Source organism: Notamacropus eugenii, chromosome 1 (assembly GCF_028372415.1).
Source record: "Notamacropus eugenii isolate mMacEug1 chromosome 1, mMacEug1.pri_v2, whole genome shotgun sequence".
Classification (NCBI taxonomy): Eukaryota; Metazoa; Chordata; class Mammalia; order Diprotodontia; family Macropodidae; genus Notamacropus; species Notamacropus eugenii.
This window is the reverse complement of record NC_092872.1, coordinates 12,182,200-12,206,919: the sequence shown is the minus strand read 5'-3', so window position 1 is coordinate 12,206,919 and position 24,720 is coordinate 12,182,200. Positions and strand designations below refer to the sequence as shown.

Genomic DNA, 24,720 nt, shown 5'->3' with positions numbered 1-24,720 from the left:
TATTGTAGCCAAATTTCAGAGCTCCCAGATAAAGGAGAAAATATTGCAAGCATCCAGAAAGAAACAATTCATGTATTGTGGAAATGCAATCAGGATAACACAAGATCTAACAGCTTCTATATTAAGGGATGAGAGGGTTTGGAATATGATATTCCAGAGGTCAAAGGAGCTAGGATTAAAACCAAGAATCACCTACCCAGAAAAACTAAGTTTAATACTTCAGGGGAAAAATTGGACAGTCAATGAAAAAGAGGACTTTCAAGCATTCTTGATGAAAAGATCAGAGCTGAATAGACTGAATTGACTTTCAACATATGCAGCAATAAGTTTCAGTGCCAAGAAAGCCTGTATAATATACACTATGCATAATGTTCAGAGCTGTCCATCTTTTCTTTGCTTCCTTGTATGGTTTTTTTTGTTCTCTGCTGTGCATTTTTTACTTTATTCTTTTTTCCGTCTTCTTCAGTCTTCCAACCCCACAAAGAATGCCACAAGTAAGCATTGATGTATTTATATATACATGTATGTATTTACATATATATACACACATACATATATATACATACATGCACATGTACATGCATATACATATACACATAAATATAAATACACACATAAACTTGCATACACATACATACTTAGATATCTATAATCATACTTACACATAGAAATACACATTCATATACCTCTATGTAAGATTGTACTACACTTACTTGTCATCTCTTTCTCTGAGGGTGGATAATTTCTTCCTTCATAAGTCCAAGTCTTTCCATATTTTTCAAGTCCACCAACTCATCATTTGCTACATCATATCAATATTCCAGCATTACACAGTCTACTTATTTTAAAAAGCCCAAAACAACATTGATGAATGCAGCTGATATATAGTGTTGTTTCCCTATTTTTCTCTCTTAATTAAATCAATTTTAGCCTTTACTTTGTCAAAGCTCATGATTACCACCCTGATCCTTTTCCCTGACAAATTCTGCTCCTGCTCTTTATTATACATTTGTGTGTATCTCTTATTTCCTATCCCTCCTGACTCCTTTACTTCACTTCTACCTGCTACCTTGCCCTTGTATTGCTTAACCTAGCCCCCCTCCAAGGATCCCTCCCTTATTCTTCCATTCCCATTAATCTAAACACACTTCTATAGCACCCTTTATCCTATTCTGGCACTTTCCCCTCTAAAAATCCTTCTCATCCTCTCCCCCTTCCCTATCCCTTTAACTTTTTATTTCTTTCTATAATTAAAGGACTTTTATATTCTTCTAGTTATATATAGATTGTTTCCTCTTCAACTCATTTCCAATGAGAGTAGGTTTCCAGAACTACCAGCCCTCCTCCCCCATCTAATTCTTCTGCGTCAGTTCTTCTTCTTGCATCTCATTTGTATAAGACCTGTTCCTAAATGGTTTTACTTTTTAAAATCATATCATACTCAGGACTACCCCAACGTTTCTTACAAACTACCCAATTACTAATAACACTCCTAGATATCACCTCAGATAAAAGGTAAGCAGTCTGTCCTTATTGAGTTACTTGTAATTAGTCGTCTTGGCTCTTGTTTGTCAAATCTTCTATTATGTTCAAGTTTGGGTTGTTGCTTTTTAAAACAACACCTTGCAAGTCTTCTTTCAGTATCCTGCTCTGAAGATGAACCATGGTATTCCCAATTCCCATAGTAACTTTCTGTGATTGCAATCTTTCTCTTTTTCCTGCCCATTGTTTTTTAAATTACAGCAGCTTATTTTTTGTAATCTCCTCTAGTCCTGGAACATGGGGGATGGTGCCTCTGGTCTCAGATCCTCCTTCACTTCTCCTCTCTGCTTGGAATAGAAACCAAGACCTCCAGCCTCCTGAAAGTGTCCACAGCCAGCAGGATCCAGCCCCACTGCTTCTGCACTCACTAGGCAGCAATGTGGCTGGTTCCTTCTCACTCAGGGCCATGTGTCTGTAGCACAGCTGGGTCTGGCATTCCTTATCAGCAGAGGTTCCCTCAGTCTTCCCCAGATCAGACACCTGACTCTCCTCACTGTCCTGGAAGTGAAAGTTCCTGTGGCTGAGGTTGAGGCCACCTCCCAACCCAGCTGGACCCAGGGTTTGCCACTTCCCATTTCAGAGAAACTAGCCTGGAGGTGTTTACTCTTCACAGGGACCAGACCATTGAATCTTCTCTCACTGTCCCAGGAGGAACACTGTTATGCCCCAACTCTTCTTTTAACTGCTCTGTGCTCACCCTGAGGTGTTATTTTATCTTGTTTGTGGGGAAAAACTGGGGAGCTTGGAATTTCTGATCTATCCTGCCATCTTCAGATCAATATTCTTTTCACATTGCCTCTGCATAGCTTTATACGATTGTGTCTCCCCTAACCCATGACTACCCAAGATGTCTCAGGACATCATTTGGAGCTGCTGGCACTGACTTGGAGTCTGTGTGTTTCCTGTCTGTCCTAGCCAACTCTGCAAAAAGGTCAGCCCAACAGGAGCCACAAATGAAATGTCTACATTTAGAAAAGTTTGCTTTCTATGAGAGTCATCATATTTTACATGTAAATCAATAAAAGTATATGAATGCATATATGTAGCATCTCCAGGTAAACATATACGGATGTGTACATTTGTAATGTTTATGTGTCTATGTGTGTGGGGTTGTTGTAGATTTTGTATATGTCCACAAGGGTTGTCTGAATACAGCTGTCTCTGAAATCTTGCCCACCATTCAAAGAGTGACTTTGATCCCATCCAAGGGGAGGGAAGGCAAAAGGGCCATGAGGCTGGAGGTTTTGCTGTCTTTAGAGAGGAATGCTATCCTAGAGTCACACTTGTTCTGTCCCCATGCCCCTCCAAATAATGCTAAGCTGGAGTAATATTTTTTCCTTAGGTTCAAGCTACCCATTAGGGAGGAAGAAATCTCCCAAACTTTTTTCCAAAGGCTTCACTCCATTCCTACCAAATTCTAGTTATACAAAGACCATCATAAATAATGAATATCAAATAAACTCTTTTATCCAATCACATAACAAACAGAAATCAGAGCAGTGATCCAGGTTAGAATAAACCAGACAATACACAGATTGAATGAGCTGTTCCACTGGGAGTGAGATATCTTAGCTCAACCGAGAGAGGCTGAAGAAAAATGGCAGAGGCTAAGTCTTTTGGAAGACATTCCCAGCTCCAGATACACAGCCAATCACAAAAGCTTCTCTGAAACACACAACTCAGCAGTCCATAAACAACAGTATGTCTACACAACTCTATAGCTACTCTAACGCATTTTCATCACAAGTCATGATAAAACTCCCAGAAACACAATCCCCTTCCTTTCAACTTGGGAAGACACTTTCTGAGGGGTTTTGGTTGTGGCCCAGTCCCTAGTACTCATATATAGGTTGTTCTAGGAGAGGGAAATAGAAAATAAGGTAAATAATGGCAGGGAGAAGGCAAAAGCTGGTTGTATTGAGGATACAACATGGGGTTGCTAGATGTAGATGCTACAACATGGAGATAAGCTAGATTAACTTGCGCAGATCGAGAGTGGGAATGCTGACTTTTCGAAGAAAGGAAGAAGGGCTGCATGTCCTTCTTTTTAGGCAACGTATTCTCTTGAAGCGAAGGGGCTGAAGAGAAAGGAGATGGTTTAACTCAGACAACAGTACTGGAGAGTGAGGGGTTGCTAACAATATCCTGGTCCTTACAATTAGTGCTAGGCCTGGAGTCTGTCCTCATACCTAAGAACATCTAGCTAAGGTCATGCTCAGTTCCTGGTTTACCCCACCCTTCCAGTCTAAAACTCCCAGAGTACACAGAGACAGGATGTGGTAGAAGGATGTATTTTCTAATTTAAGTTAAAATGCAAACTCTCCTTCAGGGTAAGCCTACCCAATTGAGATGCAAACCTTGGAAGGTGGCCACAGGGCCTGGAAAGGCCACAGCACCCTGGGTGTGCTCCATGGTTGCCCTGTTGTGGACAGCCCTCCCTCAGGTGTCTCTCCTGCTCAGGTGATGGGGGCAATGGGCCAGGGCAGGAAGGGCAGGATGGAATCTCCCTGTACCAGTTCCTCTATTCCCTACCCCCTACTCCTCCGTTATAGCTAACAGGATCAACCCTGAAGGATAAAATATGAGAGAGAAGGGCAGAGAAGGAGGGAAGGGGAGAAAGCTCACCTCTGGGGCCACTGAGTCACAGGTGAGGATTATGGCAGCAATGCCCTGTTCATTGGATACTGAGCCTTGACATTCTTTCACCAGCTGTGTAGGGGGTAACCACAATGAGAGAGTGAGAGAGACAGAAAGAGAGAGAGAAAGAGAGAGAGAAAAAGAGAGAGAGAGAGAGACATATGCACAAACAGAGAAACAGATACAGAGAGAAAGAGGCAAAGGAAGAGGAGGAGGAACAAAGGAGAGAAAAAAGGAGGGAGAAAGAGACAGAAAAGGAAGAAATGAAGGGAGGAAAAAATTGAGAAAAGTCCAATTTGCTCATCTTTTCAGAAACCCAGAGGATTACGATCTGGGAGAGCCCAAAGTGCTGTTTTCTCCTAATGCCACACTGAGTCCCTTCCAGGGCAGCACAGCAAGGGAGGAAATAAGCATTTATTAAGTGTTCACCAGGTGCCAGGCACTGTGTTAATGCTTTGCAAATAGGACCTTATTGGATTCTTGTTGCAACCCTGGGAGGTAGGTGCTGTCATTATTCCCATTTTATAATTGAGGAAACTCAGGCAAACAGAGGTTACATGACTTGCCCAAGGTCACACAGATAATAAGGGTCTAAAGCCCCACTGGAACTCAGGTCTTCCTGACTCCAGGCACAGTATACTCTATCTACTGCACCTTCTAGCTGCTCTGAGAGAGTATTTAAGCTTGGATGGAGGGCACCTGGAGTTGATTTCTGGTTTTGTTCAGAACCAGGAGGCTGTGTCCTTCTGTGGAGACCTTCTCCTTTGGACCCTTGGCTTCTGCATGGGTTAAGTGGGAATATAACTGCTATACTAACTCCCTCCAAGAGTTTCAAGGTAAACTGAGATTCTAGATCCAAGAGCCCTGCATTGATGCAAGGCTATACATTCAGAGGATATACAGATTCTAATAACAACTCTCCCACCACACCCCTTCTCCAGTATGTCCTCAGGCCCATCCTGCCCCACAAACTGCTCACCCCATCTGTCTTAAAGTCACACTGGTCCAGCAGGAGCTCCTCAGTCACTGGGCACACAGTTTCCTTCAAGATAAAACTCAGAAGCTTCTGGGTTTCTTCTTGGGAAGGCTGAAAAGACAAGTTAAGTACAGATGGGATGGCACTGGTGGGGGGAAGTGAATATAAGACCAGGGTCCTTGTCCTGCCCTGAATTGAGAAAGTATCATCACCTCCATTGTCTTCAAGGCATTGGGCCAATGGGAACAAGCATTTCCTATGGAGTGGAAGAGTGGACAGAGCCCTGGAAAGAGGGTAGAGAGCCCCCTCTTGTGTGACTTGGAGGAGGTGACTTCACTGGTCTCGACCTCACTTTCCTCATCTGCAGGGTAGAGATGCCCAACAGGGCAGATCTTAGCACAGTGTTGCAAGGATTTCTTTCTTCCTCTTGCATCTTTCCTTCCTTTGTAGCCTCCTACACTGGCTGCTGCTCTTCCTCCTGCCCTCTCTTTGTGCTTCTCCTTCAAATCTCTACTGACCTTCTCTTCTCTTTCTTCTCTTTCTATAATCTCTCTCAGAAATTTCATTCATTCCCCTGGTTCCAATGGTCACCTCTATGGGTACCAATCCCAAGTGAAGATCTTTATCATGACTCCTCTCCTCAACTCTCCTCAACTCAATTGGCCAAGAGGGAACATGGACATGAAAGACTGAGGAGGCCACAGAACAAGAAGTCAGGAACACTTGTGTTCCAACCTTGGACACCTGCTTTCTATGGGAACCAGGGGAAAATCCCATCATCTCTCTGAGTCTCACTTTCCTCATCTGTAAAATGGGAACTAGTCCTTGATCTTCAAAACTGACTGACCATTTCCAATCAAGGCATTAGAGATGATTTTGAAGGGAAAGATAAAGAAGAATGAGGTCAGTCTGGGTTTTCTTCTAGGGGGAGAGGCCAGAGGGAGCACTCACCTGACCAGGTGGAGGAGAGTAGACTTGCCATACCCGGAATGCATTCTCTCTCCCATGTACTTGGTTGTAGAAGTGAATGCCTGCAGAGAGGGCCTTCTCATAGCTTGAGGAGGGCTGAGGCAAAACTCGTGCAGGAAGGAGAGCAGCCACACCAGCCAACAGCACCAACTTTCTGAGGTGCTCCATCCTCCTTCCTCTGTCTCACTGACCCTCAGTCAGTTCCTTTTATGTCCTCTCTTCTCTGCTCTGTTGGGCAACATGGATCCTTGTCCTTGTCCATCTTCTGGGCCTCTCTACTGGATTTCACCCTGTTGTATGGCAGAGACGGGGAGGGTATGAAGGAAGCTAAGACTGTGAAATACTTTCCTCTCCAGAGATGTGCTAACATCAGAGTCAAGGGAGGGACCTAGCTGCTTCAGTTCAGTTGGGGAAGGAGCCTGAGAATTTACCTACTTTGATAACAGTTAGTGTTTCTCAAAGAGGGGGTCACACCAGACAAGTAGCCTCAACTTTGACCTTGGTTTCTCCATCTCTAGCCACCACTTTGGTCTTTAAGAGAGAGGAGCAATGAGGAAGGAAGGTTCCCTACCAGGGTGGAGGTCAGGGGATTCAGCACCAGAAGCCCAGGACTGCCCCTGCCACATTCTGCCAGGCCATATAACTTAAGGGCTGTCTGCTATGACCCAGTGCATGGGGGACTGAACACTGTCAAGAAGTTCCAATCCCACCTGTGGGAGCCTGGGTACTTCTATGTGTTTCAGTTTCCTTCTTTTGTGGGTTAGATGAGATTATTATTGACAAAGTGCTGAGCACCCACCTGGCACTAACAGGTGCTATATCAATTCCTTTCCCCTCCTGTAAAGCCCTCAGTGTGTTTGGAGGCACCATGGGGTACCTGTGCATAGCTGAGGAAAGGCCCTGGGTCAATAGACATGGAATACTATTAGGGATACCAGGAAAGTCCCTCTTACAAGATAATTGGGAGACTCTATAGAACCTTGCTGTTGTCCCCCAAGAAACTGATGATACTGTTGGCCATGGAGGAATGAAGATAGAATCTCAGCATTGGAAGGAACCTCATTAGCCATCTAGGCAGCTCATTCCCCAAAGATACCCCTTCTATAACACAGCTGATGGCTGGCTATCCAGTCTCTGCTCAAAGCCCTCTAGTGAGGAAGAATTATCAGCTCCTGGGATGAGTTGGCCAAGACTGGCTGCCCATGAGAAAGCCACAGGAAAAGGAAACTGCTACCTGCAAGTGCCATTTTGTTCCAGTTGCTCTTTAAGGGCCAACCTCTATGGTTTTTGCTTTTAAGTGAATCTGAGATGTTTTCTACCAATGTGTGATCCATAACCCTGCCATGTCCCAGAAGTTCTGCTCAGCCTATTTTTAACCACAGAGACTTAAAAAGCATTTTTTTAAAATTTTCATTCCCAAATTCTCTCCCTTCTTCCATTCCTTCACTACCACATTGAGAAACCAAGAAATCCAATACTCATTATACATATGAAATCATGTAAAACATTTTTAAAACAGTTTTTTGAGTTTGCCTAGATTTGTCAATTTCTAAAACCCATACTTCCCTCCCCTGCCTCCCCACATAGCCCTGCCTATTCATCCTAAAGAGGTTGCCAAAAGTTCAGTAACTGAATGTAGGAGAGTATTTCATTCCTTTAGAGACTGTGATGTACAGAAAATGAAGGTCCTCTCTCATACTTAATCATTAGCTCAACTCGGCTCAACAATATGTTTTTAGGTCATCCTGATTTTACAAATAGAATTAAGCCTGTATTTCCATACACGCTCTCTATTCATAGATTTTGCAAGAACCACAAATAAAAAGGCAAGGAATTTAATTAAGAGAATAAGCAAAGGAACTCTCACAAGAAAATAAACAGCACAACCATTCTCAGCCCATGGGTCCCCACTATCTCCTGACACTATGTGCTATGGGTGCAACCTTCTCCAGGCATTTATGTTAAATCTCAACTTCCAGGGAAACTCAGATAGAAATGGGACAACTATCTCTCCTTTGCACAAATTATGGGGCTATGAAAGAGTCTCTTTCCCATCTCTGCTCAGCCTTGTCCCAGTAGCCAGCCTAAGGAGCAGCGGATTACTCGTGGGTGTGGTCATTTATATTGTAAGATGAAGAATTATCCCAAGATGTTGCCAGGACTCCTGACTTCAGGGATGCCATTGTAGACTTGGCATTGTGGTCCTTCTTTATGCCTGGCCTGTAGTAGGTACTTAATAAATGCTTGTTGACTTGACTTGATCTTGCTCTACTTGGCAATCAGTCATCCTGCTCACAGCAGAAGGTCATCTCTATTTCTCTGCATCTTCAGAGTATTCTTGGCCACCAGCAGGCTCTGTCAGAAGTTTCTTCCTTTGTCTTAGACTAGACACCACCATAAACACTTCTTCCTGCAACAGTCTTTGCCTGAGCCTTCTCCCATGTTCTGATGACTCTCTGCATCCAGGCACAGGTCTTGTTGGGTTCTGATGTCTTTGGAATGCTCCCAACATTGAACCACAATCAATGGTGGTTCCCATGTCTTAGTCATTATTGGCAACAAGGTCAGATGGGTGTCGGCCATTATGGACAATGATTAACATGCCCCTAATACACAAAGTGAAATTAAAAGGAGGTAGAAAAAGACAGAAATTCAGAGAAGGTGACCTCAAGGAACACTGGGTGGAGATTGGGTAGACCGTTCATTATTCTAACCAGCAGGATCAACCCAGTGGAGAGGGAGGTTAGAGAAAAGAAGGAAATTTTCTGGGTGCATCAGGGATTGGAGGCCATTGAGGGGGTCTGTTTTTAAGCTTATTCCAAATCTGATCAATCAGAGGTCTCTGTATGTGAAGGGACTAAAGAAGAAACAATATGGAGCTGTGAAGTTGCTATTTTGTTGTTGTGGCTGTTGTTTGGGGGGGAGGGCATGTTACTTGACAAAGATGTTGGAGTGGTTTGCCATTTCCTTCTCTAGCTCATTTTATAGATGAGGAAACTGAGGCAAACAGGGTTAAGTGACTTGCCCAGGATCACTTTTATGGACAAAAAGGAATCGATATGTAAATTATTTCTCTGTCACTTTAAAGCAATTCTTCCCATAAGAAGCTTTGTCAAAATTCTCCTAATTGTTCGGGTTTCTCTGAAGCCTGAACCTATGCTTGAGTATCACAATAAAGCCTAGATTTTTACCTCCATAATTTCTGCACTGTGGTCAATATAGAGAGATGTGGTGGGGGGGAGGGGAAGAGAGAGAGAGAGAGAGAGAGATACATAGATGGATATAGAAATATAGATAGAAACAGTTACCCACCATGTGAACTCAAAAAGGAGATATTTCTTGCACTATACAGGGGAGAACAGCGGCTCCTGCACCCTACTCAGTCAAAATCAAACCTCTACATTCTCTCACCAGCTTGAGGGAAATAGAGAAAGAGAGAAAAACAATATAAAAGGGAAGAGGCAGAGGGAGGAAAGCACAGAGAAAGGAAGGCACTGAGAGAGGAAGGAACAAAGGAAGGAGGTTGATATTAACCCCAAAATTCTCTAAATCACTGTTGATTAGAGAAATGCAAATTAAAACAACTCTAATATTGTGAACTGATCCAACCATTCAGGAGAATAATTTGGACCTTGGTCCAAAGGACTATCAAGTTGTGGATATCTTTTGACCTAGCCATACCGCTACTAAGTTTGTATCTGAAGGAGATCAAAGGCAAAGGAAAATGATCTATTGGTCCACAAATATAGCCATTCTTTTTGTGGTGGCAAAGAATCAGAAATTGAGTGGATACCTTGTTGTCCTTTGTTCTGGAAGGGGACTTGCAAGTGAATGGGATTTAAGGGAGGTTGTACCATGCACAGTCATCAGCCTCACTCTCCCAGAGTCATAAGAGCACAGTGGCAAAATATAGGTCAAGCCAACTGGCCATGTGAATAGCTCTCAAATGAGGACTGCCTGAGACAAATTGCAGCATATTTTTGTGATGGAGTCCTGTTGTGCTATCAAGAAATGATGATGGGGATGGTTTCAGAAAAGCTTGGGAAGATCCATATGAACTTATGCCTGGGGAAGTGAGGAGAACCAAGAGATCACCGAACACAGTAACAGCAATATTGTGATGATGATCAGCTGTCAAATACTCAGCTAATCTGATCAAGATGATAATCTAAGACAATTCCGAAGGATTCATGATGAAAAATGCTATCCACCTCCAGAGGGAGAACTGATGAACTCTGAGTGCAGCTTAAAGTGTAGTTTTCTTACTTTATTTCTCTTTTTGCAAATATGATTAATATGGAAATACATTTTTCATGATTTCACATTTATAATAGCTCTATTGCTCATTTTCTCAGTGGGAGACAGGAAGAGAATTTGAAGCTCAAAATGAAAAAAAAGTTAAACATAAGCACTAAAAACATATACATATATTTAAAGGGGGCAGAGGAAACTTTCAGTCTTTAAGAGGGGAAATTTTGGACAGTTCTAATTTTTAGGAATTATTCTTGAAAGTAAGCAGAAATAAACTAAGTAGAAATCTGCCTCCTACTGTTTCTAGTTCTGCTGTCTGGAATCAACCAGGGCACACCTAATAACTTTTCTTTCTTTCCTTTTGTGTTTCTTTCTGTCTTTTGTAAATAACATTTTATTTTTTCCAATTATATGTAAAGATAGTTTTCAACATCCATATTTTATAAGATTTTAAGTTCCAATTTTTTCTCCCTCCCTCCCACACCTAAGATGGCAAGCAATCTGGTATAGGTTATACACGTACAATTGTGTTAAACATATTTCACATTAGTTGGGTCGTAAAAGAAGAATCAGAACAAAAGGGAAAACCCATGAAAAAACAAAAACAAGTGAAAATAGTATGCTTCAATTTTCATTCAGACTCCATAGTTCTTTCTCTGGATGTGGATTTTTCTGTGTTGAGTCTTTTGGAATTGTCTTAGATCAGTATTGCTGAGAAGAGCTGATTCTACCAAAATCAGTTATCGCACGCTGTTGCTGTTACTGTGTTGTCCTCGTTCTACTAACTTCACTCATCATCATTTTGTGTACCTCTTTTCAGGTTTTTCTGAAATCTGTGTGCTCAACATTTCTTATAGCACTTTATTGCATTCATATACCACAACTTGTTCAGCCTTTCCTCAATTGATGGGCATTATCTCAATTTCCAATTCTTTTCCATCACAAAATGAGGTGCTATAAATATTTTTATACATGAGTCCTTTTCCCTTTTTTATGATCTCTTTGGTATATAGATCTAATAGTGATATTGCTGGATCAAAGGGCATGCCTAGCTTTACAGTCTTTTTGATATAATTCCAAACTGCTCTCCAGAATGGTTGGATCAGTTCACAACTTCACCACAAATGCATTAGTGTCCTAATTTTCCCACATCTTTTCCAACATTTATCATTTTCTTTTTTGTCATATTGACCAATCGAACAGGTATGAGGTGGTACCTCAGAGTTGTTTTAATTTATATTTCTCTAATTGATAGTGACTTAGAGTATTTTCTTCATGTGACTATAAATAACTTTAATTTCTTCATCTGAAAACTGTCTGTTCATATCCTTTGACTGTCTATCAATTGGAGAATGACTTGTATTCTTATAGATTTGACTCAGTTCTCCATATATTTTAAAATGTGGTCTTTATCAGAGACACTGGCTATAAAAATTGTTTCCCAGCTTTCTATTTTCCTTCTATTTTGGTTGCATTGCCTTTGTTTGTACAAAACCTTTATAATTTAATACAATCAATATTATCCATTTTGCATTTCATAATGTTCTCTATCTCTTATTTGGTCATAAATTCTTCCTATCTCCATAGATCTGACAGGTATACAATTCCTTGCCCTCCTAATTTGCTTATGGTATCACCTTTTATGTCCAAATCATGCACCCATTTTTACTTTATCTTCATATATGGTGTGAGAAGTTGTTCTATGCCTATTTTCTGACATACCATTTTCCAGTTTTCCCAGCAGTTTTTGTCAAACACTGAGTTCTTATCTCAGAAGCAGGAGTCTTCGGGTTTTTCAAACAATGGCTTACTATCTTCATTTAGTACTCTGTTTTCTATACCTAATCTGTTCCACTGATCTACCCCTCCATTGATTAGCCAGTACCAAATAGTTTTGATGATTTCTGCTGTATCATATCGTTTGAGATCGAGTATGGCTGGGCCACCTTCTTTTGTATTTTTTTCATTAATTCCCTTGATATCCTTGAGCTTCTGGATGAATTTTGTTATTATTTTTTCTAGCTCTATAAAATAATTTTTAGCATTTTGTTTGATATGGTACTGAATAAAGTAAACCAAATTAAGTAGAACTGTCATTTTTTATTATATTAGCTCAGCCTACCCAGGAGCAATTGATATTTTTCCATTTGTTTAGATCTGACTTTATTTGTGTGAATGCCCAATCACCTTTCTATGTGTCTATCCTCTAATTACTTGAAGATTGTTTATCATTCTACCCGCTAAGTCATCTTTTCCCCAAGCTAAATAGACAGGTGGTCACCCAACTTCCCCTTATGGATTCTTCTTTCCTGTTTTCCTGTCCCAGTTACCCCAAGTGACCCTCATATGACCTGGTCTCCAGTCCCCTGGTGTTCCTGCTCTGGATAGGCTTCTGCTTATCAATGTCCTTTCTAGCATGTAATGACCAGGACCAAGCATAATATTCCAGAGAGGTCTGACCAGGAAAAGACTACAGGGGAATTATCTCCTTTCTCACTCCAGACCCTGTACTTCTCTCAGTGTAGCCAAAAAATAAGTGCCAAGAGCTTTTTTTTTTCCTGTCCCACAACCTGCTAGCTCATTTAATTTGAAATTGTAGCACCAATGAGATATTCACAGCACCTGTGGTGGCTATGAATATGCCATTGCAATTCTGAATCATGAAATACAACAGACTCTCCACATGAAAGACAGAGCCAAAACATTTCTTAAGACACCAGAAAGCCAAATCCATCATTATAACAAAGAAATCTATACACAATAACAATGCAGAGGTTAACATCAACCCCAAGCCTTCCCTCTGTTAGCCTTCCCACTAGCTTCCTTAAACAAAATCACAAACAAGCTCTCTCACTCATGCTAGTCAGCTGCCTGCTTTCTCTCTACCTCAGCTCTGACTGCTGTCTGACCAATTTCCTTTCAGCTCTGCTCTAGCTCTGCCTTTTCTTGCTCCATCCATTCAGAAAACTCCTCCCACCACATGTGACTTAGGCTTCCATGTGATTTAAGCAGGTCATATGGGCCTATTAATGAATGAGAAAAATCTTCCCATTTAAATTGCCATTACGGAAGTTCACTGAAACCCTCAGGTCTTTTTCAGAAAATTGATTGTCTAGTCATTCCTCTCTACCCTATAATCATGCAGTTGATTATTTCCCCCACTGAATAAAAATGTATTCCACCTTAACACATGTTGCATGTGTCAAGCTAATGAATCATCTTCACAGGACGTAGACATTGGCAAAAGGACAAAGTGACCAGTGCATAGCATTATAAAATAAGGCAAAATAAATGCTATAAAAAGGCATGGTTCAGACTCATTTGGGAGACAGGAGCATGTCACAATTCCTTCAAATTCATTAGAAAAATGAATCTTCTGATGTATACCAAAATAAACAGGAATGTCATCATAGGCATATCCTTTATTATTTTATATCTATAGATAGGTGGTTCTACTTAGAGTCAGGAGTTCTTCAGTTAGAATCCTGCCTTAGAGTCATTAACTTTTCGGACCTGGGCAAGTCATTAAAAAATAAAACCAAACACAGTCTTTGTCTGCCATAGTTTCCCTGTCTGTACAATGCGAGTGATACTATCAGCAGGCACTTCCTAGGGTTCTTGTGAGAATAAAGTGAGATAATATATGTGAAGTGCTTTGGAAATCTTAAAATGCCATGTAAATATTAGTTCTTATTATTGTTATATAGACATATTTATGTTGCCAAGGGGTAGAGAGCAGTCAAGATCTTTGATTTCATTGATATATGAGGGTTCCATGCTGGAAACTCCCTTTCTTGATACAAATGGAAAACTTAGCGTGAGAGAAATTATCATTAATCACCCGTTAATATAGGAGAAGCCAGGGTTTTTCTCTTTTCTGTTTCCTCATTCAAAGTCCACCTTCTCAAGGGCATTTTTGACCCTGCCCAAAGAAGTCACCCTAAACATACCATCTTATCTACGTGAAATTCTTATCCCACCCCTATTCAATATTTAATGACTGGGTGGAGGTGGATTCCTCTTGCACAGGTTGCCTGAGCTGGAGCAGTCTGGCTTGAGGTGAGTCGCTGTCCAAGACTGGCACAGTCAGAGTCATCTACCCACACACTCACTAGATAAGCCCGCCTGTTCTTATAATATTAGTTCTCTCATTAATTATTAATCAGAGTTTATTTTCTACTGTTGAGACTACTCACTTTTCCAATGTCATATTTAAACATTCAGCAGGCCTTAAGGTTTGTCTTTGTATGAGACAAAGGCACTGACCCCAATGTACTAATTATTTGCTAGTCATAATTAATAAATTGAGTATTAATTACCCAGAATTATATCTCTTAGAATTTTTATTCACCATATATGTAGCTTATAGGATTATAGACTTGGAGTTACAAGGGACCTTAGAATACTCATAATCCAATACCACTATTTTACAGACATGAAAACTGAGAACATGTGAGTGACTATGAGGGTACAGCTGGATGGTAGCCCTGCCTACTAGACTTCAAGAAAAGTTAAGTGCCTTTGCTCTAGAACTAAGAAGATCAAATAGGCAGTAAGCGGGGGATTAGAACCTAGTTCTCTGACTCTAAATACAGAGCTCTGTCCATTCTATGGGATGTTCTGGGACTGGGGATAAACATAAAAAGTTATACAGTCTTAGCTCTCCAGGAGCTTGTGACCTAATTGTGGGGCATGGCAGTTAGACTGTAAAGAAACACTTGGAAACATCTCACTTGATCTCTCCTGACAAGAGGAAGAAAGGAAGAAGGAATTAAATCTAAATACAAAGGCAATAAAAAGGCCAGCAGGAAACTCTAGGCAAAACTTCAGCTTGGATAAACCCTGGGGAGAAAGGTGCAAGTGTTCAGAGAGATTTGGGATCACAGAATTCAAAATCTGGAGCTGAAACGGACCTCAGAAACCACCTATCTAACCCTTTCATTTTACAGATGAGGAAACTGAGGACCAGGGAGTTGAAGTGGAGTTGAATATGAATGCCAGGCCTCTGACTCTGTCGATGCCCTTTCCACAGTGCCACATGAGAGAGTGACATAGTTAGACCTACATATGAGGAAAATTACTTAGGTAGCATATAAAAGATGGATTGAAAGGGGGAGAAACTGAAAGCAGGACCATTAGTTAAGAGGATTTAGCCAGAGGTCTGGCGAGGGGCAATGAGGGTCTGAACCTAGATGAGAGCCTTCTAAATACAGAGAAGAAGATAGAGGGGAGGAAATGTGCAGAGACAGAATCTAAAGGACTTGGCAACTGACAGCATGAGACAGGTGAGGGAAAAGAGACTGTCAAAGATGACTCTGAGAATAGGGGGAAAGCAGGCACCCACTAAAAGGGGAATGGCTGAACAACCTGTGGTATGTGGATGCATGGAATATGACTGGCGGATGCATGGAATATGACTGGCTCACAAGAACAAATACAGAGAATTCAGAGAAACTTGACAAGATTTGTATGAACTGATGCAGAACAAAGGAAACAGACCCAGGAGAACAACTTACACAACAACCACAAGAATGTAAAGGAAAACAGCATTGAAAGGCACCAGAAATCTGATCAGCTCAGAGTCCAATCAGATGCAGAGTACTGGGGGTGAAACTTGTGTATCCCAGCTCTTGGCAGAAGAGAGGTGGTGGACGAACATGCAGAGTACAGCATGTGGGGTCAGACAGTTTGCTGATGTTTTAGTCTTAATTTCAGATAAATTAATTTGCTAATTTGTGTGGTTTCCCTGTAATTTTCCTCAAGGGAAGGCTTCATGGAAGACACAAGAGCCATTGGGAAGGGATAATAATGGGGGAAAGAGCATCAATAAGACATTTTTTAAAAATATAACTCATTTTGAACCTAACCAGGAGAATTATGGTTAATAATAAATATCAACGATATAATTAACTAATACATTAATAAAATTTAAGAATAACAATTAACATAGCAAATTATGAAGACTGGACACTTAGGCAAGTTGACCAGGCCCTAGTCTCAAATCATTTCTTTACTGCTCATCAGCCTTTTGCCAGGTGGGAACGAGAGAGTGAAGATTGCAACAGGGAGTTACAGCAGGATAGAAATTTGGTCAAAAACTCATTATGACAGAACAGGAAAACTTTTAAACGTAGCTTCCTTTCTGGGAAGGGGGTGGCAGGAACATTGAAATTATTGTCATCAAAAGATGACTTTAGAACCTGGACCCCAGCAATCCAAATCCATGTAAAATATAATACACTACAATAAGCATTTAAGTAGCAATGGTGTGCAGAGCAGATACAGACTTTAGTCGACAGTCTTTGCCCTAATGGAGTATCCAATGTAGTGGGCCTGAGGTAGGGACAGAAGAATACACAAGCAGAGCTAACTAGAACATACATAAGTACAGTGGAGGCTCTACTGGTGCAACAAACACTTTGGCAGAGTCTGCATGAAGGAATGGCCTCATGTATGATTATGGCAACATATAATATAGATTTTCTGAGAATCAGTCTAATTCAGTATGGAAAGGTACCAGAAGGTTAGCTGCTGCATAATGAATTTTTGCTCATGGAAACCAATGAAACAAAGAAAAATTACAAAATGGTCCTTAATCCTGTACTTGTACCGCTCTATTTCTTCAATAATGGTGGCAGAAAATGGCAGAGAGGGTGCCAGGAATCACTGTTTTTTATACCTTCTATAAATATTAACTGAGTTTGACTTAATTCTAAATGTGAGATTCTTTATTTAGCAATCAATGAGCGGACATAATGCAGGAAGAAATGATCAGGAGTAATCTCGACACTTTTGTTTCAAATGAAAAAGAAAAATTAGTTGAACCATTATAGAAAACTATTTGGGAACCCTTTGACCCAGAGATTCCTCGGGCAATATAATCCAAACAAGTCAAAGACAGAAAGAAAGCTCTCTCTATACAAAAATATCCATGGGAGCCCTTTAGGTGGTAGCAGAAAAATGGAACCAAAGTGGGTGTTTTGCTTCTAATCTCAGAATCATCTTTGAGGGTTTCCTTTCCCTCACCTGCCACATAAAAGCCTTTCTTCTCTTTTGAATAATCTCTTTGGGCTATTTGGACAGTAGTGGCATTGCTGTGTAAAAGGATATGTATACTTTCATGATTTTTATTTAGAGTACAATTCTGAATTGCTTTCCAGAATGGCAGGACCAATTCACAGATCCACCAACATTGCCTCATTTTCTCTGTCCTTCCAAATTCCCTCTGATAACTGTCATTTTCCATTTTTGTTATCTTTGCTAATCCAATGAGCATGAAACAGAGATGCAGAGTTGTCTTAATTTGAACTCTTATTTTTAGCTAGTTGAGCTGTTTTTTTTCATACAGTTATAGATAGAAGCCTGAAAAGTCAGGAGTGGAGCTCAGGGAGATCTCCAGGACATAAAGTCTTGTGAAGAAGTAACAAGGTCTTGTACTATAGTAGGGATAGCCCACTATGTATAGAAAAAAAGAGGCTTTGAGAGATGTTGCAGAGTTGAATCAACAGATCCTGGCAATAGATGTCTTAATAACTGTAATAGTGCTAAATTCTGTGCCATTTTAAGCTATGTTCTTTGGTAACAACAGCCATTTGAGGAAGACTGCACAAGTAGTAGAACCTTCATTTGAAAAAAGAGAAAACAGGCTCAGAAAGTGAAATCACTTACTCATAGTTACACAGCTAGAAAGTGCCTGAAGCGGCACTCAAAGCCACATTCCTTGTCTCTGGATCTTGTACGCCTTTCCCTCCTGCTGTGTGCCCAGGGCTGCCATCCCTCTTTGTAGAAGATGCCGGCTCACATTCTAATGTCCAGGGCCAACTTTCATTTCCACTCCTCTCCCCTAGTCCCTCCAGATGAGTGCAACTAGCTCATCAAAGACTGGAGCAAAAATACCTCTAAAGCTTCAGGATACCGAGAAGGGAGACACTAGGAAAGATACTCCTGAGACCCATGATCATCCATCTCTGGCATCTGGATTTCCTTGGCAATGCCTAGGTAGCATTACATACTATTTTATTTTTATTCTAAAAGATACTCTGTCACCTGTAGCATCTTTTTGTCTGCTAGGACTTCCTTGCCCCAGGTATTCTCTGAGTTGAAATGAAGGAAAGTGTCTTGAGTTTGAAATTTGGCTCTGCTCCCAAATCCCTATATGACTTTAAACATATCAGGAAACATTTCTGGAGTCTCAGTTTCCTCATATGCAAATTTTTTTATCCCTGGGGCAGATTTGGGGTGAGGAGAAAGTAGAAAGTTGTACAAGAGGTCCTAATGTATAACTTTCTCTGCCTCCTCGCTATCTGATTCCAGCTTGGGAAGGGCCAGAGAACCTAGGACCCAGTAGCCTCTGAACGTGCTACTTCTTGTCCTGCCCCAGTGAGTTAAAAGGAAGCTCGTGGGTGATGGATGGAAATGCCTACTTTGCCGTTGTATTATTTTTAGAGTCCAATGTAAGTTGTACTACTTCACTGGAAGTCTCTCCTCTAATCCTAGTTTCTACTTGCCCCTTTTCATCAACAAGGATTTATTAAGGAGCTGGGATAGATTTTTTTCTTCCCTTCCCTCTCATTTCCCCTCTCTTGCTTAAGCCTTCATCCCTTCACCTCTGGACTGTTGCAACAACCTCCAATAGTTTCCTTGACACTCTCCCCCTTCTAATCCATCAGCAGGCACAGTGAAGAATCCAGTCTGGGCTTTATGCTTGCTGGGTTAGCAGCTGCTTCTCAGAACACATTTAGGGAAATATTGCTGCTGGCCTGGACCTTCATTTTCTACTGATTTCTAGGTTGAATTCACCTCCAAATCCAGGCTGAAGATGGAGTACCCCAAACTTCTTGCCCACCTGATGCCCATTTTTCACTTGAGTTCAGAAATGTGCCAGCTCCAAATCCCTAATCAATCACCTTTCTGCCACTCCCACCATTCCTGATTGCTCAGGTACTCAACATTTTGTAGGTGTCTGGTGTGTACAAAGCATTGGCTAGGCATGGGGGAAGATACAAAACATAGATATAACTTCCTTCTTGGAGTTTCTTGGAGCTCAACTTAGGGAGGGAGGTAAAGCTACTAACACCGGTTGCTATAATACTCAGTATTGTATGGTAAGTCCAGGTACAAAACAGAGTGCTATATGAGACCTTAAAGGGAAAGTTATTATTTCCTAGTTATTAGCTATTGAGGTTCAGGGAAGGCTTCATGGAGAACAGAGGTGGCAGATGAATTAAGTTTAAAAAAATGGATAAGAATGAAGAGGCAAACAGGGGAGGGAAACACATTCAAAGCTTATGGAGGAACATGAACAAATGGTAAGGAATTGCATATTGTGAGACTGGCACAGAGAGAAGGAGCAGTGTGGCTGGAGCACAGAATGGGTGGGGGAGATAAAGCAGAAAGGGTAGTAGGGTGTCTAATGGTGGAGGACCCCAAGTGCCAGGCTAAGGAACTGGAATTATATGCAGATAACAGGGATGCACTTACTTTTGAACAGGACTGATGTTATCAATATGCATGAGAAGTACTAGCCTGACAGTGGGGGAAGGATGTTGTTTGACCTTCATTCTTGAAGACCACGATACGAGGAAGGTGATGCCACGCCTTGCAAATGAATTGGATTTAAGTGAGGGAGGGCTGTGCAAAGTCACCAGCCTCACTTTCCGCTCTGGAGCCATCTGGGTCCAGTGGCCACATATGGATCAAGACAACTGGAGATGATCCTGGATAAACTGGAAGGATTGTGAGGATGAAATGGAGATGGAAGGAGGCAGGAAGAGACTATTTAGGAGGCTGACTATAGCAGTTCTACAGACAAGTGGAAATAATAGCTAGCATTTTTATAGTGTTTGAGGGTTTGCATAGTGCTTTACATCTGTTACCTCATTTGATTTTCATTCAACTACCCTGTGATAGAGGTGCTATTGAGGAGCCTGAGGGTGAGAAGTTAAATGCCACCCTCTGGGTCACGGTTAAGGAGTCAGGATTCAGAATTTGGATCTCCAAGTTCAGCACTTCGGCCACTTCCTTACAGAGACGAGGGTGGCAGCATTCTCTATTCTCCTGACCAATACGCTGATTGCCATTAAGTGTGCATTTCCTGGGGTTTTCTATATAAAGAGTATGTAAGTTAAAGGTAAATAGAAAATATCTAAAACATGAAAATTCTACCCTCGTCAGGTAGGGAGTTTTCTTTTCTCGTTTATTCCCCATAGCTCCATAATCTGAGGACATCTCTGTCTGACACAATTCATGGCATTGTCACCACACCCCTTTGCCAGTACAAGGTTCACAAAGCTCAAAGAATGAACAGATTTATTTAAAGGTCAATACAACGAATCTGTGGTGTTATCAATTTGAACATTTCCTCCTTCAGCACAACTCAATCATGAACTGCAGCACATTCATGAATTCTCATCCTGTGTGAGCTTTGTTCCTGTTCTTTACTAGATTCTCTGAAGGATTTGGCCTTTCTATATTTCATACATATCAGCACTGCTGTTAAGCTGGTTGTTATAATTTACTCCATTATATAGTCATTGCACCTCCTTTTCCCATCATGCACTTCCTCATTGATCTTCTGTAAGTCAATTCTGGTACATAGGTCACAGAAACAAACAGGGTTCATGTGATGGGTATAGGAAATAATGACATCCACCTATGAACAACATTCAGAGGGCTGCCATACAGCCTATAAAAGTATAGCGATTTATAATCAATGCCCTGATGTCAGGGTTCAATCAGGTATGTCCTGTAGTCTCTTTGTCTGTCTCTCTCTGGGTCTCCTTATCTCAGCCACACTGGAAATACAAAGACCCATTCGTTGGCCATTGACCATTCATGGAACGGGTACTTCCTTGTACTGATTTATCCCTCTCTAAGCAGCCTGGTAGTCCCCACTCTCAGGCACTTCCATATTGGTGCTAAACCTAGTAGGGACACCCCAACAGCTTAGTATACTTCAGCTCAGAGTTCCACAGCTGAGGTGATCCGCCAGCCTCAAGGCTCCCCTGTACCAGGACTAGAGTAGGATTGTGGCAAAATTCTCAGATCATTAGGGTTTCCCACCGACCTTTCAGAAGAGCACATGCAGCCTCTTTTCATCAGCATGCCCCTCCATAGTTGTATACCCTCTTCAAACTACCTAAGTTTTTTTTTTTTATCTTGGTTTTTTGGTGGCAGCTCCCAATAAATTGGTGGTAGTGGTGGCAATGGTGTGTGTGTGTGTGTGTGTGTGTGTGTGTGTGTGTGTGTGTGTGTGTGTGTGTTTGCAATTTAGTGCCTGTAACAACTTCCCAAAGTAGTTTTCTCTACTGTCCTGTACAGGATTGCTTTACCAACAATTCTCCAGCAGAGGGAGATAGTCAACCTTGTTGAAGATAACTACCAGGATGGTACTTAACGTCCTCTCCCCTAGTTCTAAGACACCAGCCAAAACTGTAGGTGTGGGAGAGAGTCCAGAGCTCCTCTTCTCTTGGTCTTCCCTGGACCCAGCTCTAACATGGTGGCAAACAAAAGACTCCACTCTGGACTTCTCCTTTGCGCATCCATTCTGCTGATATTTAGCCCATAGAAGCTTGCCCAGTAATCAGAAACACCTTCCCTTGCACCTTCTACCTCAACGCACTTAGAGTCAATTTCATAGACTGCTGGGGCCTCTGGGCCTACTTCCAAATTCCCTTCTTTTGGACCTTACAAGTTGTTCTTTGGCTAACTGAGTGGGGTTATTGAATGACCTGAAGCTGCTTCCTGAACCAGTCAGAGTTGGGGGATTGAATTGGGAAGAAGCCAAGTACTTCAGTATTTCCACCCATGAGGGAAGAATTCATTACAGTCCTGGACACATCTGAATTCAGTCTTCCATGATTGGTCTCCATCCCATTTGCTATCTTATTTCACACTACTTACTTTTCCACATTCTCCAGTGTGGTTTCTCGAGTGGTCTCCAGACCGCTTGGTCACTCATCATTCCTGGTTCTAGAAATTCCTTTGCTCAACCACAGAGTCTAGCTCCCGTGTCTGGAGTGGTATCTTCATCTCTACCCGTGGAAGATCTTTTCTTCTCTTCAAGGCCAGCTCAACTGTCATGTTTTCCCTCATCATCTCAGCTCCAAGTGATCTTTCCCCACTCAAATTTTCATAATCTGGCTCTCTTCTTTACTTCCATCTCATTCTACCTTGCTCCATACTTGGCATTAGAGCATAAGCTCCTTGCAGGAAGACTTTCATTCATTGTCTTCATATCTCTAGCACCTGAGACAGAGCTTGGCATATTATTGTTCAGTCATTTCAGTCATGTTTGACCCTTCATGACACCATTGGATTTTTCTTGGCAAAGATACTAGAGTGGTTTGTCATTTCCTTCTCCAGCTTATTTTACAGATGAGGAGCTGAGGCAAACATGGTTAAGTGACTTGCCCAGGGTCACACAGTTAGTAAGTGTCTGAGGCCAGATTTGAACTCAGGAAGATGTCTTCCTGATTCCAAATCCAATGCTCTGTCCACTATCCTGGTTGCCCCTCTTAGTATATAGCAATCACTAAATAAATGATGATTGAATGTGTTCAAGTCATATTCCCCCCATTCGAATGTCAGCTCCCAGAGAGTGGGATTTGTGCACTCTGAACACACCTCCTTTGTACATCCTAAAATCAAGTATGTTCAAGTCACCCACCCATCAACCCCTTCTGCTCAGTGCTGATGAAGCCACATTGATTAGTGATAAGGATGTGATCCTAAAGAGATGGGCTGAACACTTCCATAGTGTTCTCAACAGACCATCATCAATCAATGCTGAGGCCATTGACCATTTACCTCGGGGTTGAATTCAATCCCTCCTTAGCTGAACTTCCAAATGAAGAAGAAGTTTTGAGGGTCTTTAGGCTCCTTTCATGTGACAAAGCACCTGGTGCTGATTCTGTTCTAGCTGAGATTTACAAGGTAGGTGGACCATTGCTCATATAAAAGCTGACTGAAATTTATATGGCAAGAGGAGGTTATCCCCCAGGAGTTCAAGGTTGCCTCCATTGTCCATCTCTATAAAGGTAAAGGAAATAGATTGTCCTGCGACAATCACCGGGGGGGTTTTTCTCTTAGTCATTGCTGGCAAAATTCTTGCTAGAGCCCTCCTTAACAGGCTGATCCTTCACCTGCAAGATGGTCATGTACCTGAGAGCCAGTGTGGCTTCAGAAAGGGCTGAGGAACAGTAGATATGGTGTTTGCTACTCAACAACTCCAGGAGAAATGCCAGGAGCAGAACAGAGGTCTGTACACAATGTTTGTGGATCTGACCAAGACTTTTGACAATGTTAGTTGTGAGGGCTTATGGAAAATTATGTCAAAATTTGGCTGCCTGGAGAAGTTCATCAATATTTATGTCAATTTCATGATGGCACGTTTGCCTGGGTTCTGGATAATGAACAAAGCTCTTGTGCCTTCCCAGTCACCAATGGAGTGAAACAGGGCTGTGTGCTTGCTCCGGTGCTTTTTAGCATGATGTTTTCAGCCATGTTGTCAAATGCTTTTAATGAGGATGAACATGGCATCAAGGTCAACTACTGTACTGATGGTAAGTTCTTCAATTTGAAAACACTACAAGCCAAGACCAAAATGGAGGGAGTGTTTGTGCATCGGTTTGCAGATGATTGTGCCCTCAGTGCAGCCTCTGAAGCTGAGATGCAACAAAGTATGGATCAATTCTCTGCTGTCTGTGCTAATTTTGGCCAAATAATTAACACCAAGAAAACGCAGGTGCTCCATCAGCCACCACCACACCATCCATACGTCGAACCATTGGTTACAACAAATGGAGAAGTTTTGAATGCTGTGGATAAGTTCACTTACTTTGGCAGTGTACTTTTCAGGGATGTACACATTGACAATGAGGTTGATGCATGCATTGCCAGAGCTAGCTCAGTGTTTGGGAAGCTCCGAAGAAAAGTTTGAGAGAGAAGAGGTATTAAACTGACTACCAGACTGAAGGTCTACAGAATTGTTGTGTTGACCTCATTGTTGCATGCCTGTGAAACATGGACAGTCTACCAGCACCATGCCAGGAAACTGAATCGTTTCCATTTGAACTGTCTTAGGAAGATTCTGAAGATCACCTGGCAGGGTAAGGTACCAGACACTGAAGTCTTTGCTCAAGCTGAACTGACAAACATTCAAACTATACTTCAGAGAGTGCAACTCCGATGGGCTGGTCATGTTGTTCAAATGCAAAATATATGCTTGCCAAAAAGACTATTTTATGGAGAACTCACATGGAGCAGGCAATCAGATGGTGGTCAAAAGAAACAATACAAGGACACTCTCAAGGTTCTCTCAAGAACTTTGGATTTGACTGTGCAAC

General features: G+C 41.6%; 1 protein-coding gene across 1 annotated transcript; it reads right to left on the bottom strand.

Annotated features, from left to right (window-relative positions):
* Positions 1 to 373: 373 nt before the first annotated feature.
* On the bottom strand, positions 374 to 24,720 carry LOC140533636 (cathelicidin-related antimicrobial peptide Bf-CRAMP-like). Its single transcript, XM_072653627.1, has 5 exons — positions 24,632 to 24,720; positions 6,107 to 6,414; positions 5,159 to 5,266; positions 4,168 to 4,251; positions 374 to 3,620 (listed from the first exon to the last, which is right to left on the bottom strand). Exons 2-5 carry the CDS (start codon positions 6,290 to 6,292, stop codon positions 3,513 to 3,515), a joined length of 486 nt encoding a protein of 161 aa, XP_072509728.1. The 5' UTR covers positions 6,293 to 6,414; positions 24,632 to 24,720; the 3' UTR covers positions 374 to 3,512.